General features: G+C 40.5%; 1 protein-coding gene across 2 annotated transcripts in view; it reads left to right on the top strand.

The window, feature by feature from the left end:
* Positions 1-20,510, top strand: part of eys (eyes shut homolog) — a 722,499-nt gene that overhangs the window by 205,611 nt on the left and 496,378 nt on the right. For both annotated transcript variants that reach the window (XM_061910381.1, XM_061910382.1), the window contains exon 15: positions 18,213-18,335. In XM_061910381.1, coding sequence (XP_061766365.1) covers positions 18,213-18,335 — 123 coding nt within the window. The remainder of the gene's footprint in view (positions 1-18,212; positions 18,336-20,510) is intronic.

Here is a 20,510-nt window from a genome sequence, read left to right as displayed (position 1 = left end):
GTGGACGAGAGGGTAGCTTCCTTTCGCCTTCGGGTGGGGGGACGGGTCCTGACTGTTGTTTGTGCTTACGCACCAAACAGCAGTTCAGAATACCCACCCTTTTTGGGTACACTCGAGGGAGTACTGGAAAGTGCTCCTCCGGGTGATTCCCTTGTCCTACTGGGAGACTTCAACGCTCATGTTGGCAACGACAGTGAAACCTGGAGAGGCGTGATTGGGAAGAATGGTCGCCCGGATCTAAACCCGAGTGGTGTTTTGTTATTGGACTTTTGTGCTCGTCACAGTTTGTCGATAACAAACACCATGTTCAAACATAAGGGTGTCCATATGTGCACTTGGCACCAGGACACCCTAGGCCGCAGCTCCATGATCGACTTTGTAGTTGTGTCATCGGATTTGCGGCCTTATGTTTTGGACACTCGGGTGAAGAGAGGGGCGGAGCTTTCTACCGATCACCACCTGGTGGTGAGTTGGCTGCGATGGTGGGGGAGGATGCCGGACAGACCTGGCAGGCCCAAGCGCATTGTGAGGGTCTGCTGGGAACGTCTGGCAGAGTCTCCTGTCAGAGAGAGTTTCAATTCACACCTCCGGGAGAACTTTGAACATGTCACGAGGGAGGTGCGGGACATTGAGTCCGAGTGGACCATGTTCCGAACCTCTATTGTCGAGGCGGCTGATTGGAGCTGTGGCCGCAAGGTTGTTGGTGCCTGTCGTGGCGGTAATCCCAGAACCCGTTGGTGGACACCAGCAGTGAGGGATGCCGTCAAGCTGAAGAAGGAGTCCTATCGGGTTCTTTTGGCTCATAGGACTCCGGAGGCAGTGGACGGGTACCAACGGGCCAAGCGGTGTGCAGCTTTAGCGGTCGCGGAGGCAAAAACTCGGACATGGGAAGAGTTCGGGGAAGCCATGGAAAACGACTTCCGGACGGCTTCGAAGCGATTCTGGACCACCATACGGCGCCTCAGGAAGGGGAAGCAGTGCACTATCAACACCGTGTATGGTGCGGATGGTGTTCTGCTGACTTCGACTGCGGATGTTGTGGATCGGTGGAGGGAATACTTCGAAGACCTCCTCAATCCCACCAACACGTCTTTCTTTGAGGAAGCGGTGCCTGGGGAATCTGTAGTTGACTCTCCTATTTCTGGGGCTGAGGTCGCTGAGGTAGTTAAAAAGCTCCTCGGCGGCAAGGCCCCGGGGGTGGATGAGATCCGCCCGGAGTTCCTTAAGGCTCTGGATGCTGTGGGGCTGTCTTGGTTGACAAGACTCTGCAGCATCGCGTGGACATCGGGGGCGGTACCTCTGGATTGGCAGACCGGGGTGGTGGTCCCTCTCTTTAAGAAGGGGGACCGGAGGGTGTGTTCCAACTATCGTGGGATCACACTCCTCAGCCTTCCCGGTAAGGTTTATTCAGGTGTACTGGAGAGGAGGCTTCGCCGGATAGTCGAACCTCGGATTCAGGAGGAACAGTGTGGTTTTCGTCCTGGTCGTGGAACTGTGGACCAGCTCTATACTCTCGGCAGGGTTCTTGAGGGTGCATGGGAGTTTGCCCAACCAGTCTACATGTGCTTTGTGGACTTGGAGAAGGCATTCGACCGTGTCCCTCGGGAAGTCCTGTGGGGAGTGCTCAGAGAGTATGGGGTATCGGAATGTCTTATTGTGGCAGTCCGCTCCCTGTATGATCAGTGTCAGAGCTTGGTCCGCATTGCTGGCAGTAAGTCGGACACGTTTCCAGTGAAGGTTGGACTCCGCCAAGGCTGTCCTTTGTCACCGATTCTGTTCATAACTTTTATCGACAGAATTTCTAGGCGCAGTCAAGGCGTTGAGGGGTTCCGGTTTGGTGGCCACGGGATTAGGTCTCTGCTTTTTGCAGATGATGTAGTCCTGATGGCTTCATCTGGCCGGGATCTTCAGCTCTCACTGGATCGGTTCGCAGCCGAGTGTGAAGCGACTGGAATGAGAATCAGCACCTCCAAGTCCGAGTCCATGGTTCTCGCCCGGAAAAGGGTGGAGTGCCATCTCCGGGTTGGGGAGGAGACCCTGCCCCAAGTGGAGGAGTTCAAGTACCTAGGAGTCTTGTTCACGAGTGGGGGAAGAGTGGATCGTGAGAACGACAGGCGGATCGGTGCGGCGTCTTCAGTAATGCGGACGTTGTATCGATCCGTTGTGGTGAAGAAGGAGCTGAGCCGGAAGGCAAAGCTCTCAATTTACCGGTCGATCTACGTTCCCATCCTCACCTATGGTCATGAGCTTTGGGTCATGACCGAAAGGATAAGATCACGGGTACAAGCGGCCGAAATGAGTTTCCTCCGCCGGGTGGCGGGGCTCTCCCTTAGAGATAGGGTGAGAAGCTCTGCCATCCGGGAGGAGCTCAACGTAAAGCCGCTGCTCCTCCACATCGAGAGGAGCCAGATGAGGTGGTTCGGGCATCTGGTCAGGATGCCATCCGAACGCCTCCCTAGGGATGTGTTTAGGGCACGTCCAGCTGGTAGGAGGCCACGGGGAAGACCCAGGAACCGTTGGAAAGACTATGTCTCCCGGCTGGCCTGGGAACGCCTCGGGATCCCCCGGGAAGAGCTAGACGAAGTGGCTGGAGATAGGGAAGTCTGGGCTTCCCTGCTTAGGCTGCTGCCCCCGCGACCCGACCTCGGATAAGCGGAAGATGATGGATGGATGGATGGATGGATGGGCTGTCTTTTCTGTCCATCCTGGGTTCTGCACATATAATGCACAATATAGAGCAGTGGTTCTCAAATAGGGGTACGCGTACCCCTGGGGGTACGTGAGATTTTTTTTAAATATTCTAAAAATAGCAACATTTCAAAAATCTTTTATAAATATATTTATTGAATAATACTTCAACAAAATATGAATGTAAGTTCATAAACTGTGAAAAGAAATGCAACAATGCAATATTCAGTGTTGACAGCTAGATTTTTTGTGGACATGTTCCATAAATGTAGTTTATGTTTAAAATGTCTTTTTTTGTAAAGAAATGTTTAGAATTAAGTTCATGAATCCAGATGTATCTCTATTACAATCCCCAAAGAGGGCACTTTAAGTTGATGATTACTTCTATGTGTAGAAATCTTTATTTATAATTGAATCACTTGTTTATTTTTCAACAAGTTTTAAGTTATTTTTATATCTTTTTTTCCAAATATTTCAAGAAAGAGCATTACAAATGAGCAATATTTTGCACTGTTATACAATTTAATAAATCAGAAACTGTTAACTTAGAGCTGTATTTTTTACTTCATCTCTTTTTTTCAACCAACAATGCTTTGGTCTGATTAGGGGGTACTTGAATTAAAAAAAAATGTTCACAGGGAGTACATCACTGAAAAAAGGTTGAGAACCACTGATATAGAGCATCCCACCTGTCAAAATACAATTAAAAATACATGGACTTCCTTTGATTTGACTTTTTTTCCCATCCAGTTTTACGAGTGCATTCAACTGATTGATGCCCCAGTTTCAATGTAATAAGTTCAGTTTCGAAACAAGTTCAGGTTATTTTCCTATGACAAGCGTGGGTAAAATTATTACCAAAATAGCAGCTAAGCAGCTACTTTTGAAAAGCCATATCCTACATATGCCTGCCAGTATTGTGTCAAGAAAAGCCATGGCTCACACGTGTTTAAAACTTTAAAAGTGCAATGTTTATACACCTAATCACAGTCTTGCATTGCAATCTAATGTTCTCATTTTAATCAGCGATGCCTATTCCCAATTGTTTGATGGGAGATGATTAAAAAATGGATTGTGATGTAGTGGAGTGAAAATAATAATACAGAATGATTTAATATTTTTTTTCAAAGAATAACTGCCTGTTAGTCTTTTTTTTATTATTATTTCAACAATGTAGAGAAAATTCAATATTGCACAAAGCTAATTTCCGCAACATTATCAACCCAGAAAGTTATTAATGCAGGATTTCCATTTCATATTTATGATATCAATTCTTTAAAATGATAAGGACAAAGTCCATCCCTTACATTCACAAAATATAGGCAGCTATTTTTTTAATGAAAAAACATAGACATGCAATTGGGGAATGTGCCGAGATTTCGATATTTCCTCCATCACATCCTCCTAAAGCAGGCCTGGGCAAGTTAAGGCCCGGGGGCTGCATGCGGCCCATAAAGCTTTTCAATCTGGCTCACCGGACATTCCCAAATATTTTTTTTTGATCTTTAAGATGCAAACTGTAGCTGCCATTATGGTATGCAGTGATATTTTTAAGTGGCCGTAAGTCTTGAACGATACAAAGTATTTCAATGGTTGGAATCTACAGTGGCAGAGGGGTTAGTGCGTCTGCCTCACAATACGAAGGTCCTGCAGTCCTGGGTTCAAATCCAGACTCGGGATCTTTCTGTGTGGAGTTTGCATGTTCTCCCCGTGAATGCGTGGGTTCCCTCCGGGTACTCCGGCTTCCTCCCACTTCCAAAGACATGCACCTGGGGATAGGTTGATTGGCAACACTAAATTGGCCCTAGTATGTGAATGTGAGTGTGAATGTTGTCTGTCTATCTGTGTTGGCCCTCTGATGAGGTGGCGACTTGTCCAGGGTGTACCCCGCCTTCCGCCCGATTGTAGCTGAGATAGGCGCCAGCGCCCCCCGGGACCCCAAAAGGGAATAAGCGGTAGAAAATGGATGGATGGATGGATGGAATCTGCACTTTTGCGTGATATAGAATAGAATAGAATATACTTTATTGTCATTATATTTGCATAGAACGAGATTAAAGACTCCAATTTAAGGTGCGGTTGTGGGAACAAATATGGGGTAAAATAAATAACACAAGAGGTAATAAAGGAAAACCTAACAATTGAAATAAACATACTACTATCCAATATGAATAACAAGCAATCCTGTACAATATACAAAACTCTGTAGAAATACAAAATACCGTACAATATACAGAACAAGACAAGAGTACCGAAGTAATAAATACCAATAAATACCAATTACCATGGTAATTTAATTGGTTATTATGGTAATCTAATTAGTTACTATGGTAATCTAAGTCCCAGCAGCTAAGACGAGGCACCAATCAGTTTGAGTGAGGAGCGTTTCCACGTTTCCACAGCCTGAAATGTGGGTGTCAGGGACAGACTACTCAGTGGCCTAGTGCAACGGTTCTCAACCTTTTTTCAGTGATGTACCCCCTGTGAACATTTTTGTAATTCAAGTACCCCCCTAATCAGAGCAAAGCATTTTTGGTTGAAAAAAAGAGATAAAGAAGTAAAATACAGCACTATATCATCAGTTTCTGATTTATTGAATTGTATAAAAGTGCAAAATATTGCACATTTGTAGTAGTCTTTCTTGAGCTATTTGGAAAAAAATATATAAAAATAACTAAAAACTTGTTGAAAAAAAAACTACTGATTCAATTATAAGTAAAGATTTCTACACTTAGAAGTAATCATCAACTTAAAGTGCCCTCTTTGGGGATTGTAATAGAGATCCATCTGGATTCATAAACTTAATTCTAAACATTTCTTCACAAAAAAGAAATCTTTAACATCAATATTTATGGAACATGTCCACAAAAAAAATCTAGCTGTTAACACTGAATATTGCATTGTTGCATTTCTTTTCCCAGTTTATGAACTTACATTCATATTTTGTTGAAGTGTTATTCAATAAATATATTTATAAAGAATTTTTGCTATTTTTAGAATATTTTTGAAACATCTCACGTACCCCTTGGCATACCTTCAAGTACCCCCAGGGGTATGTGTACCCCAATTTGGGAACCACTGGCTTAGTGGTTAGAGTGTCTGCCCTGAGATCGATAGGTCAGGAGTTCAAACCCCGGCCGAGTCATACCAAAGACACTCACCATCAAGGGTTGGATTTGGGGGGTTAAATCACCAAAAAGTATTCCTGGGCGCGGCCACCTCTGCTAATCACTGCTCCCCTCACCTCCCAGGGGGTGATCAAGGGTGATGGTCAAATGCAGAGAATAATTCCGCCACACCTAGTGTGTGTGTGACAATCACTGGTACTTTGAAGGCCTACTGAAATGAGATTTTCTTATTTAAACGGGGATAGCAGGTCCATTCTAAGTGTCATACTTGATCATTTTGCGATATTGCCATATTTTTGCTGAAAGGATTTAGTAGAGAACATCCACGATAAAGTTTGCAACTTTTGGTGCTAACAGAAAAGCCCTGCCTTTACCGGGAGTCGCAGACGATGACGTCACATGTTGATGGCTCCTCACATATTCACATTGTTTTTAATGAGAGCCTCCAACAAAAAGAGCTATTCGGACCGAGAAAACGACAATTTTCCCATTAATTTGAGCGAGGATGAAAGATTTGTGTTTGAGGATATTGATAGCGACGGACTAGAAAAAAAAAAAAAAAGTTAAAAAAAAACGCGATTGCATTGGGACGGATTCAGATGATTTTAGACACATTTACCAGGATAATTCTGGGAAATCCCTTATCTTTCTATTGTGTTGCTAGTGTTTTAGTGAGTTTAATAGTACCTGATAGTCGGAGGTGTGTGTCCACGGGTGTCTTGACGCCAGTGTCTCAGGGAAGTCGACGGCAGCTTTATGGACAGGGCAAGCTCAGCTGATCTCCGGTAAGAAGTGACTTTTTACCACAATTTTCTCACGGAAACCTGATGGTTGACATTCGGTCGGGATCCATGTTCGCTGTGATCCATAGTAAAGTTTCACCTCCGGGAATTTTAAACCAGGAATCACCGTGTGTTTGTGTGGCTAAAGGCTAAAGCTTCCCAACTCCATCTTTCTAATTTGACTTCTCCAAAATTAATTGAACAAAATGCAAAAGATTCAGCAACACAGATCTCCAAAATACTGTTTAATTATGCTGTTAAAGCAGACGACTTTTAGCTGTGTGTGTGCGCAGCGCTCATATTTCCTAACAGCCTGTGACGTCACGCGTACACCTCATCATTATGCGACGTTTTCAAGAAGAAACTCCCGGGAGATTTAAAATTGCAATTTAGTAAACTAAAAAGGCCGTATTTGCATGTGTTGCAATGTTAATATTTCATCATTGATATATAAACTATCAGACTGCGTGGTGGGTAGTAGTGGGTTTCAGTAGGCCTTTAAGAGGCGGTAGGAGATTTTTACAACAAAGTAGTTCCAAAACCTACATATATCAGATATATCAGTTCGTAGGTGTTTTTTTTTTTTACCCTTCGCGTTCAAATTTTGCTATATTTGTTGTATTTTTGTTGATTATAAAATATGTCGATCGAGATGGGGGTGTGATGTTCATATTTTGTCAATATTCAGTGTTTTATTGTTCATAGTTAATACTGTAAATCCCACATTCTTAATTTCTATGTACATTCTTGGTTTCTCATTCAGTAAAAAAATTTAAAACTTCATTCCGTTTTTAAGGCGGTCCGTCATAACGTTTTTAGCATTCAATCAGACATTATTTTGAGTTTTTGTATTAATATGCCTAAAAATAGACAGACATTTTTTCTCTAAATTTGGCCCCTGAGTCAAAATAATTGCCCAGGCCTGTCTTAAAGTCTAACAAAATCTATTTGGGCTGAACCAAGGAGCACTGGTAATGGTGCTGATTATCCGTAGAGTAAGAACAAATAAAGAGACTTGATGATAATCAAACATCAATGATTGGACAACTTTATAGCGTTTTGCACTGTAATGCATGATGATGTTGATCGCTGCTGTTATTGGCAATTATTTTTGGTAACATGTTGCCTTGCCATGCGGTGTTCTGCTAGGCAATAAAGCACCTGCAATGTCAACTAATGTTATGTTTACATTTCATAAAAATCGTTTGCATCATGTCCACTCATTCATTTCAAAATAGTCACTTGCATCATTACGGATAGCTCAAATAAATATAGGTATTTTCCTAATGGTTCAGATGTTGTCTTACCTTGGAGTCCTAGCTCTGATTACACCTCGATTGCAGGTTAGGCCTGTTATGCGTTTTTAATGAAGTCGGGATAATTGTCAAATTTTATGACTCGAAGAGAGGTGGAAATTGGTTCCATGGTCAGTTTGAGAAATGATTAAATGATGAGTATTTGACCTGCTTCGATGGTGCTGATGGCGCAGAATTAGTCACGGGCCTCCTGTAGCTGCTGTGTGTGACAGTGCTAATGATAGTCATTTTGTAGCGTGACCATGCACTCCAATATATTTCTGGGGGGACAAAATGTCAAAAATTGGCTGCGCTTATTTCATGCCACGCCATTTACGATTCAGTTTGGAAATGTTCAGAAGGAATAATCAAGTAGTCACATTCAATTCTGGTAAAAATGCATATTTGTGTCATACATTCAATAGAAAATGCATGTATCAGAGGTGGGTAATAATGGACTACATTTAGTTTGTTACATTCACTTCAGTAACTTTTTGGATACATTTTACTTGTCAGAGTAGTTTTAATGTAACATACTGTGACTGTCTTAAGCCGTCATCATGTGGGTTGCGTGGACCATTCAGGAACGACATTGCTTCGCACAGGTTTGACTCTTTATTTTTTCAAATAAAGGCTGCAGTGTTAGTCGGTCGCTCTTTTAGGTCCTCAGCTGCCGTTTTGTCGCCTTCGTCTGTGCTGGTCTCTGTCGCTCTTTACAGTTGTGATCAAAATTATTCAACCCCCACACAATTTTGGTGTTTTAGCAAGTTCGACATTTATTCCGTATTTTGTTTACAGTCATATCAAATAAAGATGCATTAAAAAGACGAATGCAACTTGAATTACAACATTATATTTTGTAACATACCAATTAGTGTCTTTTCTCTTAATATCTCATCGACAAAGTTATTCAACCCCTTGAAGATCATAACTCTTAAGAACATAATTTCAATAAGGTCTTTTCAATCAGGTGTTGACAACACCTGTAGATGTGATTAGAACAATAGCGAGCAACAATTAAACTGATTGAAAAATACTGTGACGCTCAGCTTCTTGTAGATGGTCAATGGTGTATTTGCAACATGGTGAAGTCCAGGGAGTGGTCAAAGAAGTCAAGAGAGGAGGTAATTTCTCTTCATAAGAAAGGATATGGATATAAGAAAATAGCAAAGACATTACACATTCCAAGAGACACAGTGGGGAGCATAATTCGCAAGTTTAAAGCTAAAGGCACGGTGGAAAAACTACCTGGGCGTGGTAGAAAGAGGATGCTGTCCGGTATTTGAAACGTACAGTGGTGAAAAACCCCCGGGTAACAGCTGAGGAACTACAACAGGACATTGTAGAGGGGGGAACGTAGGTTTCGTCCCAGACAATAAGGCGCGCACTATGAGATGAAGGCCTCCATCCCAGAAGTCCCAGGCGCACCCCACTTCTGACTACCAGGCACAAGAAAATAAGACTCCAGTGTGCCAAAAATCATCTGGACAAACCCCAAAGGTTTTGGGAAACTGTTCTATGGAGTGATGAGACAAAAGTGGAACTCTTTGGGCCTATGAATCAACGTTATGTCTGGAGGAGAAAAAATGAAGCTTACAAAGAGAAGAACACCTTGCCTACTGTTAAGCATGGTGGGGGGTCAATCATGCTCTGGGGCTGTTTCTCTGCCTCAGGTACCGGGAATCACCAGCGTGTTCAAGGCATTATGAATTCTATTTCCCAGCAGGATATATTAGCTGCAAATGTCATGAAGTCAGTGACGAAGCTGAGGCTTTTGAGACGTTGGACCTTCCAACAGGACAACGATCCCAAGCATACCTCCAAATCAACATCATAGTGGTTGCAGAAGAAGGGCTGGAAGACTCTGGAGTGGCCTTCACAGTCGCTAGACCTAAATCCTATAGAAAAGCTGTGGTGGGACTTGAAGAAGGCAGTTGCAGCAAGCAAGCCCAAGAATATGAAGGAACTGGAGGCCTTTGCGCAAGAGGAATGGACTAAAATACCTGTAGATGGTTGCAAGAAGCTTGTGTCCGGTTATGTATCACCTTTGAAGGATGTCATTACTGCCAAAGGGTGTTCTACTAAGTACTAAAGATGCATGTAACTAGGGGGTTGAATCATTTTGTCAATGATATATTAAGAAAAAAATCATTTTTTAGTATTTTGTAAAATACAGTGTTACAATTTAAGTTGCATTTGTCTATTTGACACATCTTTATTTGATATGACTATAAACAAAATACGGAATAAATGTCCAACTTGCTAAAACACCAAAATTGTGTGGGGGTTGAATAATTTTGATCACAACTGTAGCTTGCTCTCTGATCGTTGCTCCTGCAGTGTTGCGGACACTCCACTCCTCTCTCTGGATCTTTCCTCCTTCTCCCCTTTTAAACACTGTGAAGAGATAGGCAAATTGTGAGCCGGTGTGTGAGCCACGCACCTGATCTCGATTGCTGCAGCGTCGCTCCCGGCAGGTCCCGCCTCTTCGTTCCGCTGCATTCTCCGCCTCCTGGCCGCCATCTTGAGCAGGGCCAAAGCATGTCCTGCCCCGCCGTCGGCCCGTCGGCTCCGCCTCTCCACACATACGTTTTACTTTTTGCTTTTAAGTGGCCTTGCGATTAGAGGTCGTGGGTTCAAACCCCGGCCGAGTCATACCGAGGACTATAAAAATAATACCCATTACCTCCCTGCTTGGCCCTCAGCTTTAAGGGTTGGAATTGGGGGTTAAATCACCAAAATGATTCCCGAGCGGGGCCACCGCTGCTGCTCACTGCTCCCTCACCTCCCAGGGGGTGGATCAAGGGGATGGGTCAAACGCGGAGGGTAATTTCACCACATCTAGTGTGTGTGACTATAAGTGGTACTTGAACTTTAACTTTTAACTTTTGAGAAGAACAAACACAACTTTTACTCCGTTATATTGAGTTTCATTCCGATCGTTACATTTATTTATATCACAATTATTTATAATCATCGATTAAGGCTTGCACAGATGTAATCTTATGTCAGCGACCCTGCTTCTGGCAGGCACTGTCACATGACTCTGTTTCGCCAATCCAACCTAAGCAGTAGTGACGTTTAATTCCATTTCACCAATTAAACAAGCACAGCGTACACAAACAGGAAGCTGGGAAAGGTCTGTGTTTTAAAAGTACAGTGGGGCAAAAAAGTATTTAGTCAACCACCGATTGTGTAAGTTCTCCCACTTAAAATGATGACAGAGGTCTGTAATTTTCATCATAGGTACACTTCAACTGTGAGAGACAGAATGAAAAAAAAATCCAGGAATTCACATTGTAGGAATTTTAAATAATTTATTTGTAAATTATGGTGGAAAATAAGTATTTGGTCAACCATTCAAAGCTCTCACTGATGGAAGGAGGTTTTGGCTCAAAATCTCACGATACATGGCCCCATTCATTCTTTCCTTAACACGGATCAATCGTCCTGTCCCCTTAGCAGAAAAACAGCCCCAAAGCATGATGTTTCCACCCCCATGCTTCACAGTAGGTATGGTGTTCTTAGGATGCAACTCAGTATTCTTCTTCCTCCAAACACGACGAGTTGAGTTTATACCAAAATGGATACATGGATGATACAGCAGAGGATTGGGAGAATGTCATGTGGTCATATGAAACCAAAATAGAACTTTTTGGTTCACATCAATTGTACTTTAAACCAGAGAAAACATGTTGCAGTAAATTGTATAGGTTTTTTTTTATGTTTTATGCACACGCACACACATGCACACACACACACACACACACACACACACACACACACACACACACACACACACACACACACACACACACTCACACCAACTACAAGAACCATTAAAAAATAACTACTGAATAAATCAAGTCACTAACAAGTTACTCAATAATTGATATTGTTTTGGTTTTTTTACACAGTATTTACTGTTACTTAAAGTAATTAATTGATGACTACTAATAACAAATAAAATATAAATGTTTAAAAAATGACAACTTTTTACTTTTACTTGAAACATATTTTTCTAAAGTAACCGTACTCTTTTTGGGTACTCTACCCACCTCTGTACTGTTTTTTTTTTTTAATAAATCAGGAGAACATAGCAATAAAAAAAATCACTCCAGAGTAATGTGGCATGAATACTTACACAGCATTTTTTGTTACATGTTCAATAGCCTGCAGTAAAATTTCTCTTTGCTAAGACTGGTTTTGAGGTAGTAAAAATTATGCAAAAAGTAACTTAAATTAAAAGAAGGGAGTCAGTTGCACAACAATGTGAAATTGACGATACTTGTGTTTCTGAAATCTAAATGAAATGGAACCCTGATCGTATTTTGGCTTGTTTGCACAATATACTGTATGGCTGTGCACCCCTGCCCCAAAATTGATGTTGTCTTCTATACTTGACTGTAAAATCAATTGCAACTTAAAACCACACTATGGGCTATTGCAATTTTAAATAGTTATTGCTTATTTCTAGGGACGACAAAGTTCATGCTTAACTTGTCATGATATGTCCCTCTAGGTCATGGGTGTCAAACTCTGGACCGCGGGCCAAATTTGGCCCGCCGTGTAATTTAATTTGGCCCTTAAAGTAATATCAAATTAAGATTAGAGCTGGCCCGCCGGTATTATACAGCGGCGATGCCTCTGTAACACTGCATTCACCGCTGATACTCATACTTGCCAACCCTCACAATTTTCCCGGGAGACTCCCAAAGTTCAGTGCCCCTCCCGAAAATCTCCCGGGGCAACCATTCTTCCGAATTTCTCCCGATTTCCACCCGGACAACAATATTTGGGGCGTGTCTTGAAGGCTCTGCCTTTAGCGTCCTCTACAGCCTGTCGTCACGTCCGCTTTTTCGTGCCGGTCCAGTCACATAATATATGCTGCTTTAACACAGACAAGTGAATGCATTGCATACTTGATCAACAGCCATAAGGGTCACACTGAGGGTGGCCGTGTAAACACTTTTACAAATATGCGCCACACTGTGAAGCCACACCAAATAAGAATGACAAACACATTTCGGGAGAACATCCGCACCGTAGCACAACATAAACTCAACTGAAGAAATACCCAGAAACCCTTGCAGCACTAACTCTTCCGGGACTCTACAATATACACCCCCGCTACCACCAAACCCGCTCCCCCAATTTTTATTTACATTTTATTTGATATGCCATTGATATTTTTGACTCATTATTATAATTTGAAACTCGATTTTGTATGTGACTATAAAGCTATATAAGCCTTGCTTGTTTAATCATCAATGCAAAACTTGTTTGGGTCTCTATTAAAAGGTTAATTTGTTCAACCTTGGGCCGCGGCTTTGTTCAGTTTTAAAATTTGGCCCACTCTGTATTTGAGTTTGACACCCCTGCTCTAGGTCATGTTTTGTTGTTCTTCTCCTAGGTTTTGTGTTTAGCTCTGTTTTCTAGTGCTCCTTGTCATACTTTGTTTACATTCTCGCTGCTAGGAACGCTTTAGCTCACACACCGGTCTCTGTTTGTTGATTAGTGTCTCCACCTGCTGCCATCACTAATCTCACACCAGTTTTATGCCAGACTCGCTGTTCACTCGACACTGGTCCATTGTTCGTTACGCACGACTGTTTGTTTGGTTTCATGCTACGCTCTAAGTTTATGCCTGTTCTATTTGATGCGATGCTATGCTAAGGTAGCCTCAAGCTTCATGTGAGTTTTCCAGCGATACGCTATTTGTATTTTTGCCCTGCGTATTGGATTAAATCATCACCGTACCTGCAAGCTGTCTGTAGTCCTCCTTATCTTGTGGAATCACACACATTTTCCAATGCCAAAACTCAACATAATTAAAACGAATAATCACAAAACGTTATTAAATTAATCATGTATAACCACAGATTAGTGACGCAATTTACATTGAAGGCACATGCTTCTTTCCTCTAACCACGGATGGTTACCTTAAAGGCGGTGCAGGTTCTTATACAGTCAGTGATCAAGTCAAAGCATATGTCAGTGCAAATATGATCGAGGAGACTCAGACATTCCCAGCCTTAGTGGAAACACGTCTCACTGCTTTTGAGTGTTTTGAGCCAGTGTCCCTCAATGATTTCTTAAATATACACTGCAAAAAGTCAGTCTTCAAAAACAAGAAAAAAATATATAAAAATGAGGGGTATTTTACTTGAACTAAGCAAAATTATCTGCCAATAGAACAAGAAAATTTGGCTTGTCAAGACTTTCCAAAACAAGTAAAATTAGCTAACCTCAATGAATCGAAAATACCTTAAAATAAGTATATTCTCACTAATAACAATTGCACTTTTCTTGGTAGAAAAAAAAAAGAGACATTTTTGCTGAATATGTTGAAAAATATTCTTAAATTAAGTAAATGCTAGTGGCAATATCTTGACATAAAGAAATAAATTATTACTTTAAAAAAGTACTTTTATACTTGTGGGTGTTGTTGTCACAGTTTTGCAACAGTTGATATTCTAGTTTCAAGCATGTTTTACTCAATATAGGTCAAAACATCTCAGCTACAACCTGTAATATTTTACTGAGATCATTTAGGACCAAAACCCTTAAAATGAGAAAAACACTCTAACATAAAATCTGCTTAGTGAGAATAATTATCTTATCAGAGATAAAATAAGCAAATATCACCCTAATTAGAGATAGTGTTCTTGCTGAAAGATTTCACTTCAAAATAAACCAAAATGGGACTTTAGATAAAGCTGTTAGCAAACTTTGAGAAAATAAAAGGATGTGCATTCAATTAAAACACTTAGAAATATTCCTGTATGACATTCTAACTATAAAATTGTACTTTTGTCAAAATATTGGCGTGTTTTTTTAAGTACAAGTAGTTTACTCCAATTAATTGCAATTAATCAAAATACAAATGTGATTAATTTTCATCTGATTAAAAAATTTAACTGTTTTACAGCACCACATATTTCATTATATTCCACTCTCCCTTGAGGCTTGCCAGAGTGTTTTATTTACTGTAGGTTTGCTAGTACTTGTAAGGTCAGGGGTCAGCAACCCATAACGTTGAAGGAGCCATATTTAACCAAAAATACAAACACAAAAATCTGTCTGGAGCCGCAAAAAGTTAAAAGCCTTCTTTATATAAGTGTTATAACAAAGGCAACACATTATATAAGTGTCTTTATTGGCCTACTATCAAAATGACGATGTGTCGCAGGCTGACACAAATCTTTGTTAACAGAAATGTTGAAATGTAATATTTATTCTACACATTTTTACAACATTGGAAAACATTACTAAATTGGAGGCTTCTCAGAGGGTGAGATAACGCCTGGAAATGACTGGCTTAAAACGGCTAAAGGAATAGATGTTTGTGTTCAAGAAAACGGCAGGCTGTCTTCTAATGGATTTATTACAATTGTTGCAAGCCGGGTAACGTTTGCTGTGGTCTGGAACAACATGGCACACAAACAATTATCAGAAAAGTAGCCAATATTACATACAGATAATGTCATGAGACATTAAATAGACAGAGGACATAAGTCAATTAAATTAAACGAGATCAAATATACCTACAAACGAGGCATATCGATTCGATATGTACATACAGCCAGCCTATATAGCTGTGAACGACTCTTGCAGTCGTCGTGCGGGTTCAAAGGACCACCCAGGAAGTACATTGCTTTTGAGCAGGTTTGACTCTTGTTTATTTTGCAATAAAACTTCAGTCTTCAGGTCTGATCGCTTTTCAGCTGCTCCTCTCCACTGCTCGCTCACGGTCCGCTTTTCAGCCGCCATCGTCCTTGTCTGCTCTTTGCTTTCGCTCCTCGGTCGCTGCTGCGGGCTCTCCTCCTCCTTCTGCCCCGATCTCTCCTCCTTCTCCCCTTTTATACAGCGTGAGGAGAAATGTTAATTGTGTACCGGTGTGCGATCCACGCACCTGCACTTGACTGCGGTGTCGCTCCCGGCACGCCCTGCCTCTCCGCTCGGCCGCATTCTCCGCCTCCTCACCGCCACCTTGGGTCGGGCTCCAGCGTGTCCTGCCCCGCTGCTCGTTTGCCGGCTCCGCCTCTCCACAATAGCATGTTAAACATCGATTAGTTCGCAGTCATGGATTTACCAAAAATGCCTGATAAGCACTCCAGCAAATCAATAAAATCAAGATAGCTCACTTTTGTGCATTCACGCACAGCATACAATGTTTGGTGCACAAAATGAGACAAGGGAGTGGCATATAACACGTCTTTCTGTGGCAGCATCGGAGAAAGTTGTACATGTAAACAAACTATTGTGAGTTTAAGAATCGCTGAAATTAGTAGGACAAAACGGTGCTTGCTGAATATTCTCATCAGTAGGATTTGTAACAATTAGGAAGATTTGTGTCATACTTGTCCTTTTAAAGAAACCATATTGAAACAAAAAATAATTTTTCCCCTTTCTTTTTCTATTTTCATACATTTTCGAAAAAGCTCCAGGGAGCCACTGGGGTTGCAGGCCCCCTGGTTAGGTACTAGTGGACGTTGTTGCTAACACCTACTAACTGTTCTACTATGTCAAAAGACTAGAGACCAAAAAATAAAAACTCGACCAAAATGATCTTTCATAGTGGCACTGGTGTCTACATAGACTGTAGTACCCAGACCGGGGGGAAATGCATTAGTGGTTCTTTTAGGTGCTAAATAAACACAGACTTAGCCACATGCAACAAGTGCTTGAAGGCGGTATTCCGCACATAACGTCTTTTAGTACTGTAGCATCTTGACAGAGGCACACAAGTCTGATGCACTTTTTAAAGGGGAACATTATCACCAGACCTATGTAAGCGTCAATAATGTTGCAGCAAAAAAACATATGTTTTTTTAACCGATTTCTGAACTCTAAGAGGGTGAATTTGGCGATTTAAACGCCTCTCTATTGTTCGCCTGTCGGAGCAATGACCTTTCACCCGTGACGTCACAACGTGAAGCGACCCGCCATTTTCTCAAACACATTACACACACCAAGTCAAATCAGCTCTGTTATTTTCCGTTTTTTCGACTGTTTACGTACCTTGGAGACATCATGCCTCGTCGGTGTGTTGTCGGAGGATGTAACAACACGAACAGAGACGGATTCAAGTTGCAACAGTGGCCAAAAGATGCGAAAGTCCCTCGTTTGTTCCGCACACTTTATGGACGACAGCTATGCTACGACAGAGATGGCAAGAATGTGTGGATATCCTGCGACACTCAAAGCAGATGCATTTCTAACGATAAAGTCATCGAAATCACCTTTGTGATTTCGTTGATTTGATGTTATTGACTTACGTGGAGTGCTAATCAGACATATTTGGTCACGGCATGACTGCAAGCTAATTGATGCTAAGATGCTATTTAGGCTAGCTGTATGTACATATTGCATCATTATACCTCATTTGTAGCTATATTTGTATCCAGCCTTTCCCTCCACCCACATTTAATGCCAAACAAACACATACCAATCGTTGGTTAGAAGGCGATCGCCAAATTCGTCCACGCTTCCTCCCGTGCCGCTGTCGGTCGTTATATGGCTCAAAAGCTTCTGTTTCTTCTTTGATTTCATTTTCGGTACCTGCCTCCACACTCCAACCATCCGTTTCAATACATGCGTAATCTGTTGAATCTCTTACGGCGCTGAAATCCGAGTCTGAATCCGAGCTACTATGCTATACCTTTCTGTGCTATACGCCATGTTTGTTTCTGGTGGCTTCACGCAGTGATGTCACAGGACAATAGACGGGGGGATATAGCGATGGTGTGAATCAGGAACTTTATAGCCGTTTTTCGGGATATTGCGTGATTGGTAAAATTTTGAGAAAAAATTTCGAAAAATAAGATAAGCCACTGGGAACTGATTTTTATCGGTTTTAACCATTCAGAAATTGTGATAATGTTCCCCTTTAAGCTTTATTGTCAACCTTAACGTCTCAACATTCCCAAGGTACACATATTTTGCCTTTTTTCCACAAGAGCAACTAAAATTCCTAATATGCACCAATCACTATCACATTGAATGAGGTGCATTCACGAACACCAGAATTCTCAACACCCGTATTACAAAACAAGCAAAGTACAGACTTGGCTCCAGTATCTGTTCAAATTTAAACAATACACATCCCTACAAAGTATGCTCGACCAAAAGCTTTTGCACAGTACCGGATCAATTTTTCAAACTATATGAAGAAAATATTCCCAAGCACTTTGCTGTGATTTGATTCTAATTGGCTTCTTTTCAAGCATGCTGTTTACTGACATTTACAGAACAGATTTGATGAGATTCCCTCAAATCCCTCCATTCTCCCCGCAACTCCCTTCTCTTCTTTACAGGGTTCGGAGGGTCGAACTGCGAAATCAATCATGATGAATGTGTTCATGGGTACTGCGCCAATAATTCCACATGTATTGACTTGGTTGCAGACTATGAGTGCATCTGTCCTTTGGGCTTTGCTGGTGAGTTATCTATGTCATCATTTGAATCGTTCTGACATTAATGAATATGATGACTCTGCAACACCCTTTAATCGTCAGAGTGGTTACATGATAACGCACAGAAACAGACTATAATCCACTTTATTTAGGCGCTAAACGATCTTGCAGTTAATCCAATGAGAATGTATAGGTTATCTACAGTATGTACTGTATACACACTGTATATTTCTCTGTCTTTTTCAAAGTTATGGAAAATGAAAGGGTTTTAAAGGCAAAATAGAACATTTTGATGCACCATGTCTTTTTTTTTTCAGTGCTTGGCTTTTCATTGGAATATGAAAAAAAAAAAAGCCTATGAAAACACGTTGATCAGCGCTAACAAGGCAGTTTTTTTTATTTATATCCTGTAGCCCATTAAAGCAGATGAAAACTAGGCCAAAAAAACAGTGTTTATTTGTGGCTGTTATAAAGGAGACTCACTGTGATAAATAATTAATAAAAATGACGGTAGTAAAGCCCAGTTGCGTATGTAACCCACATGAAATTTACATACCATTACCTTTTATATGCTGTTTTATATTGCTAATTGATATTTATCTGGGTGGCATTTAAGATCTTTTTCATTTTGTCCTCCACTAGATAATGATCAGCAATATTTTCATAGCCCGTATTGCAGTTTTTTTTAGTGCGTTTGCATTTCTCATGTTTAATCCGCTACAAAAGAACTTGCTTTGCTTGTAAGAGACCCAAAATTAATATGTTACAGTAAACAAGGCGAGACGTAACGAACGGATGAACAATGATCTCAGCATCGGTAATGGACAAAATGGGACAGATTTTTTTTAAATTACGGCAGTTAACCTTTTCAGTAACACTATTAATGTGTGACTCAAACAAGAGATTTGTGTCGAAGATAATAATAAGATTCTTTACTATGTCGCTTTGTGACATTTTTTTGTTCTCAAATGTCAAGGTGGTATTATTAAACAGGTGCTAGTGCAGGGGTCACCAACCTGTTTGAAACCAAGAGCTACTTCTTGGGTACTGATTAATGCGAAAGGCTACCAGTTTGATACACACTTAAAGAACTTGCCAGAAATAGCCAATACTCGATTTACCTTTAATAAATAAATCTATATATATATAAACAAAAATGGGTATTTCTGTCCGTCATTCCGTTGTACAATTTTTTTTCCTTTTACGGAAGGTTGTTTGTAGAAATTAAATAATGGAAAAAAAACTCTTAATTGAACGGTTTAAAAAAGGATAAAACGGAGGAAAAAATGAAAATTAAATTTTGAAACATAGTTCATCTTCAATTTCGACTCTTTAAAATTCAAATTTCAACCAAAAAAAAGAGAACAACTAGCTAATTCGAATCTTTTTGAAAAAATTAAAAACATTTTTTATTGAACATCATTAGTAATTTTTCCTGATTAAGATTATTTTACAATGTTGATGGAATGTTTTAAATAGGTAAAATCCAGTCTGCACTTTGTTGGAATATATAACAAATTGGACCAAGCTATATTTCTAACAAAGACGAATCATTATTTCTTCTAGATTTTCCAGAACAAATTTTTTTAAAGACATTCAAAAGACTTTGAAATAAGATTTAAATTTGATTCTAAAGATTTTGTAGATTTGCCAGAATAATTTCTTTTGAATTTTAATCATCAGTTTGAAGAAATATTTCACAAATATTCTTTGTCAAAAAACAGAAGCTAAAATGAATAATTCAATTAAATGTATTTATAATTCTTTACTATTAAAAAAAAAATACTTGAACATTGATTTAAATTGTCAGGAAAGAAGAGGAAGGAATTTAAAAGGTAAAAAGGTATATGTGTTTAAAAATCCTAAAATAATTTTTAAGGTTGTATTTTTTCTCTAAAATTGTCTTTCTGAAGGTTATAAGAAGCAAAGTAAAAAAATTAATGAATTTATTTAAACAAGTGAAGACCAAGTCTTTAAAATATTTTCTTGGATTTTCAAATTTTATTTGAGTTTTGTCTCTTAGAATTGAAAATGTCGAGCAAAGCGAGACCAGCTTGCTAGTAAATAAATACAATTTAAAAAAATAGAGGCAGCTCACTGGTAAGTGCTGCTATTAGAGTTATTTTTAGAACAGGCCAGAGGGCTACTAATCTTGTCCTTACGGGCTACCTGGTGCCCGCGGGCACCGTGTTGGTGACC

The sequence above is a fragment of the Nerophis ophidion genome, linkage group LG09, assembly GCF_033978795.1.
Source record: "Nerophis ophidion isolate RoL-2023_Sa linkage group LG09, RoL_Noph_v1.0, whole genome shotgun sequence".
Lineage (NCBI taxonomy): Eukaryota > Metazoa > Chordata > Actinopteri > Syngnathiformes > Syngnathidae > Nerophis > Nerophis ophidion.
This window is presented reverse-complemented; position numbering and strand designations above follow the sequence as displayed.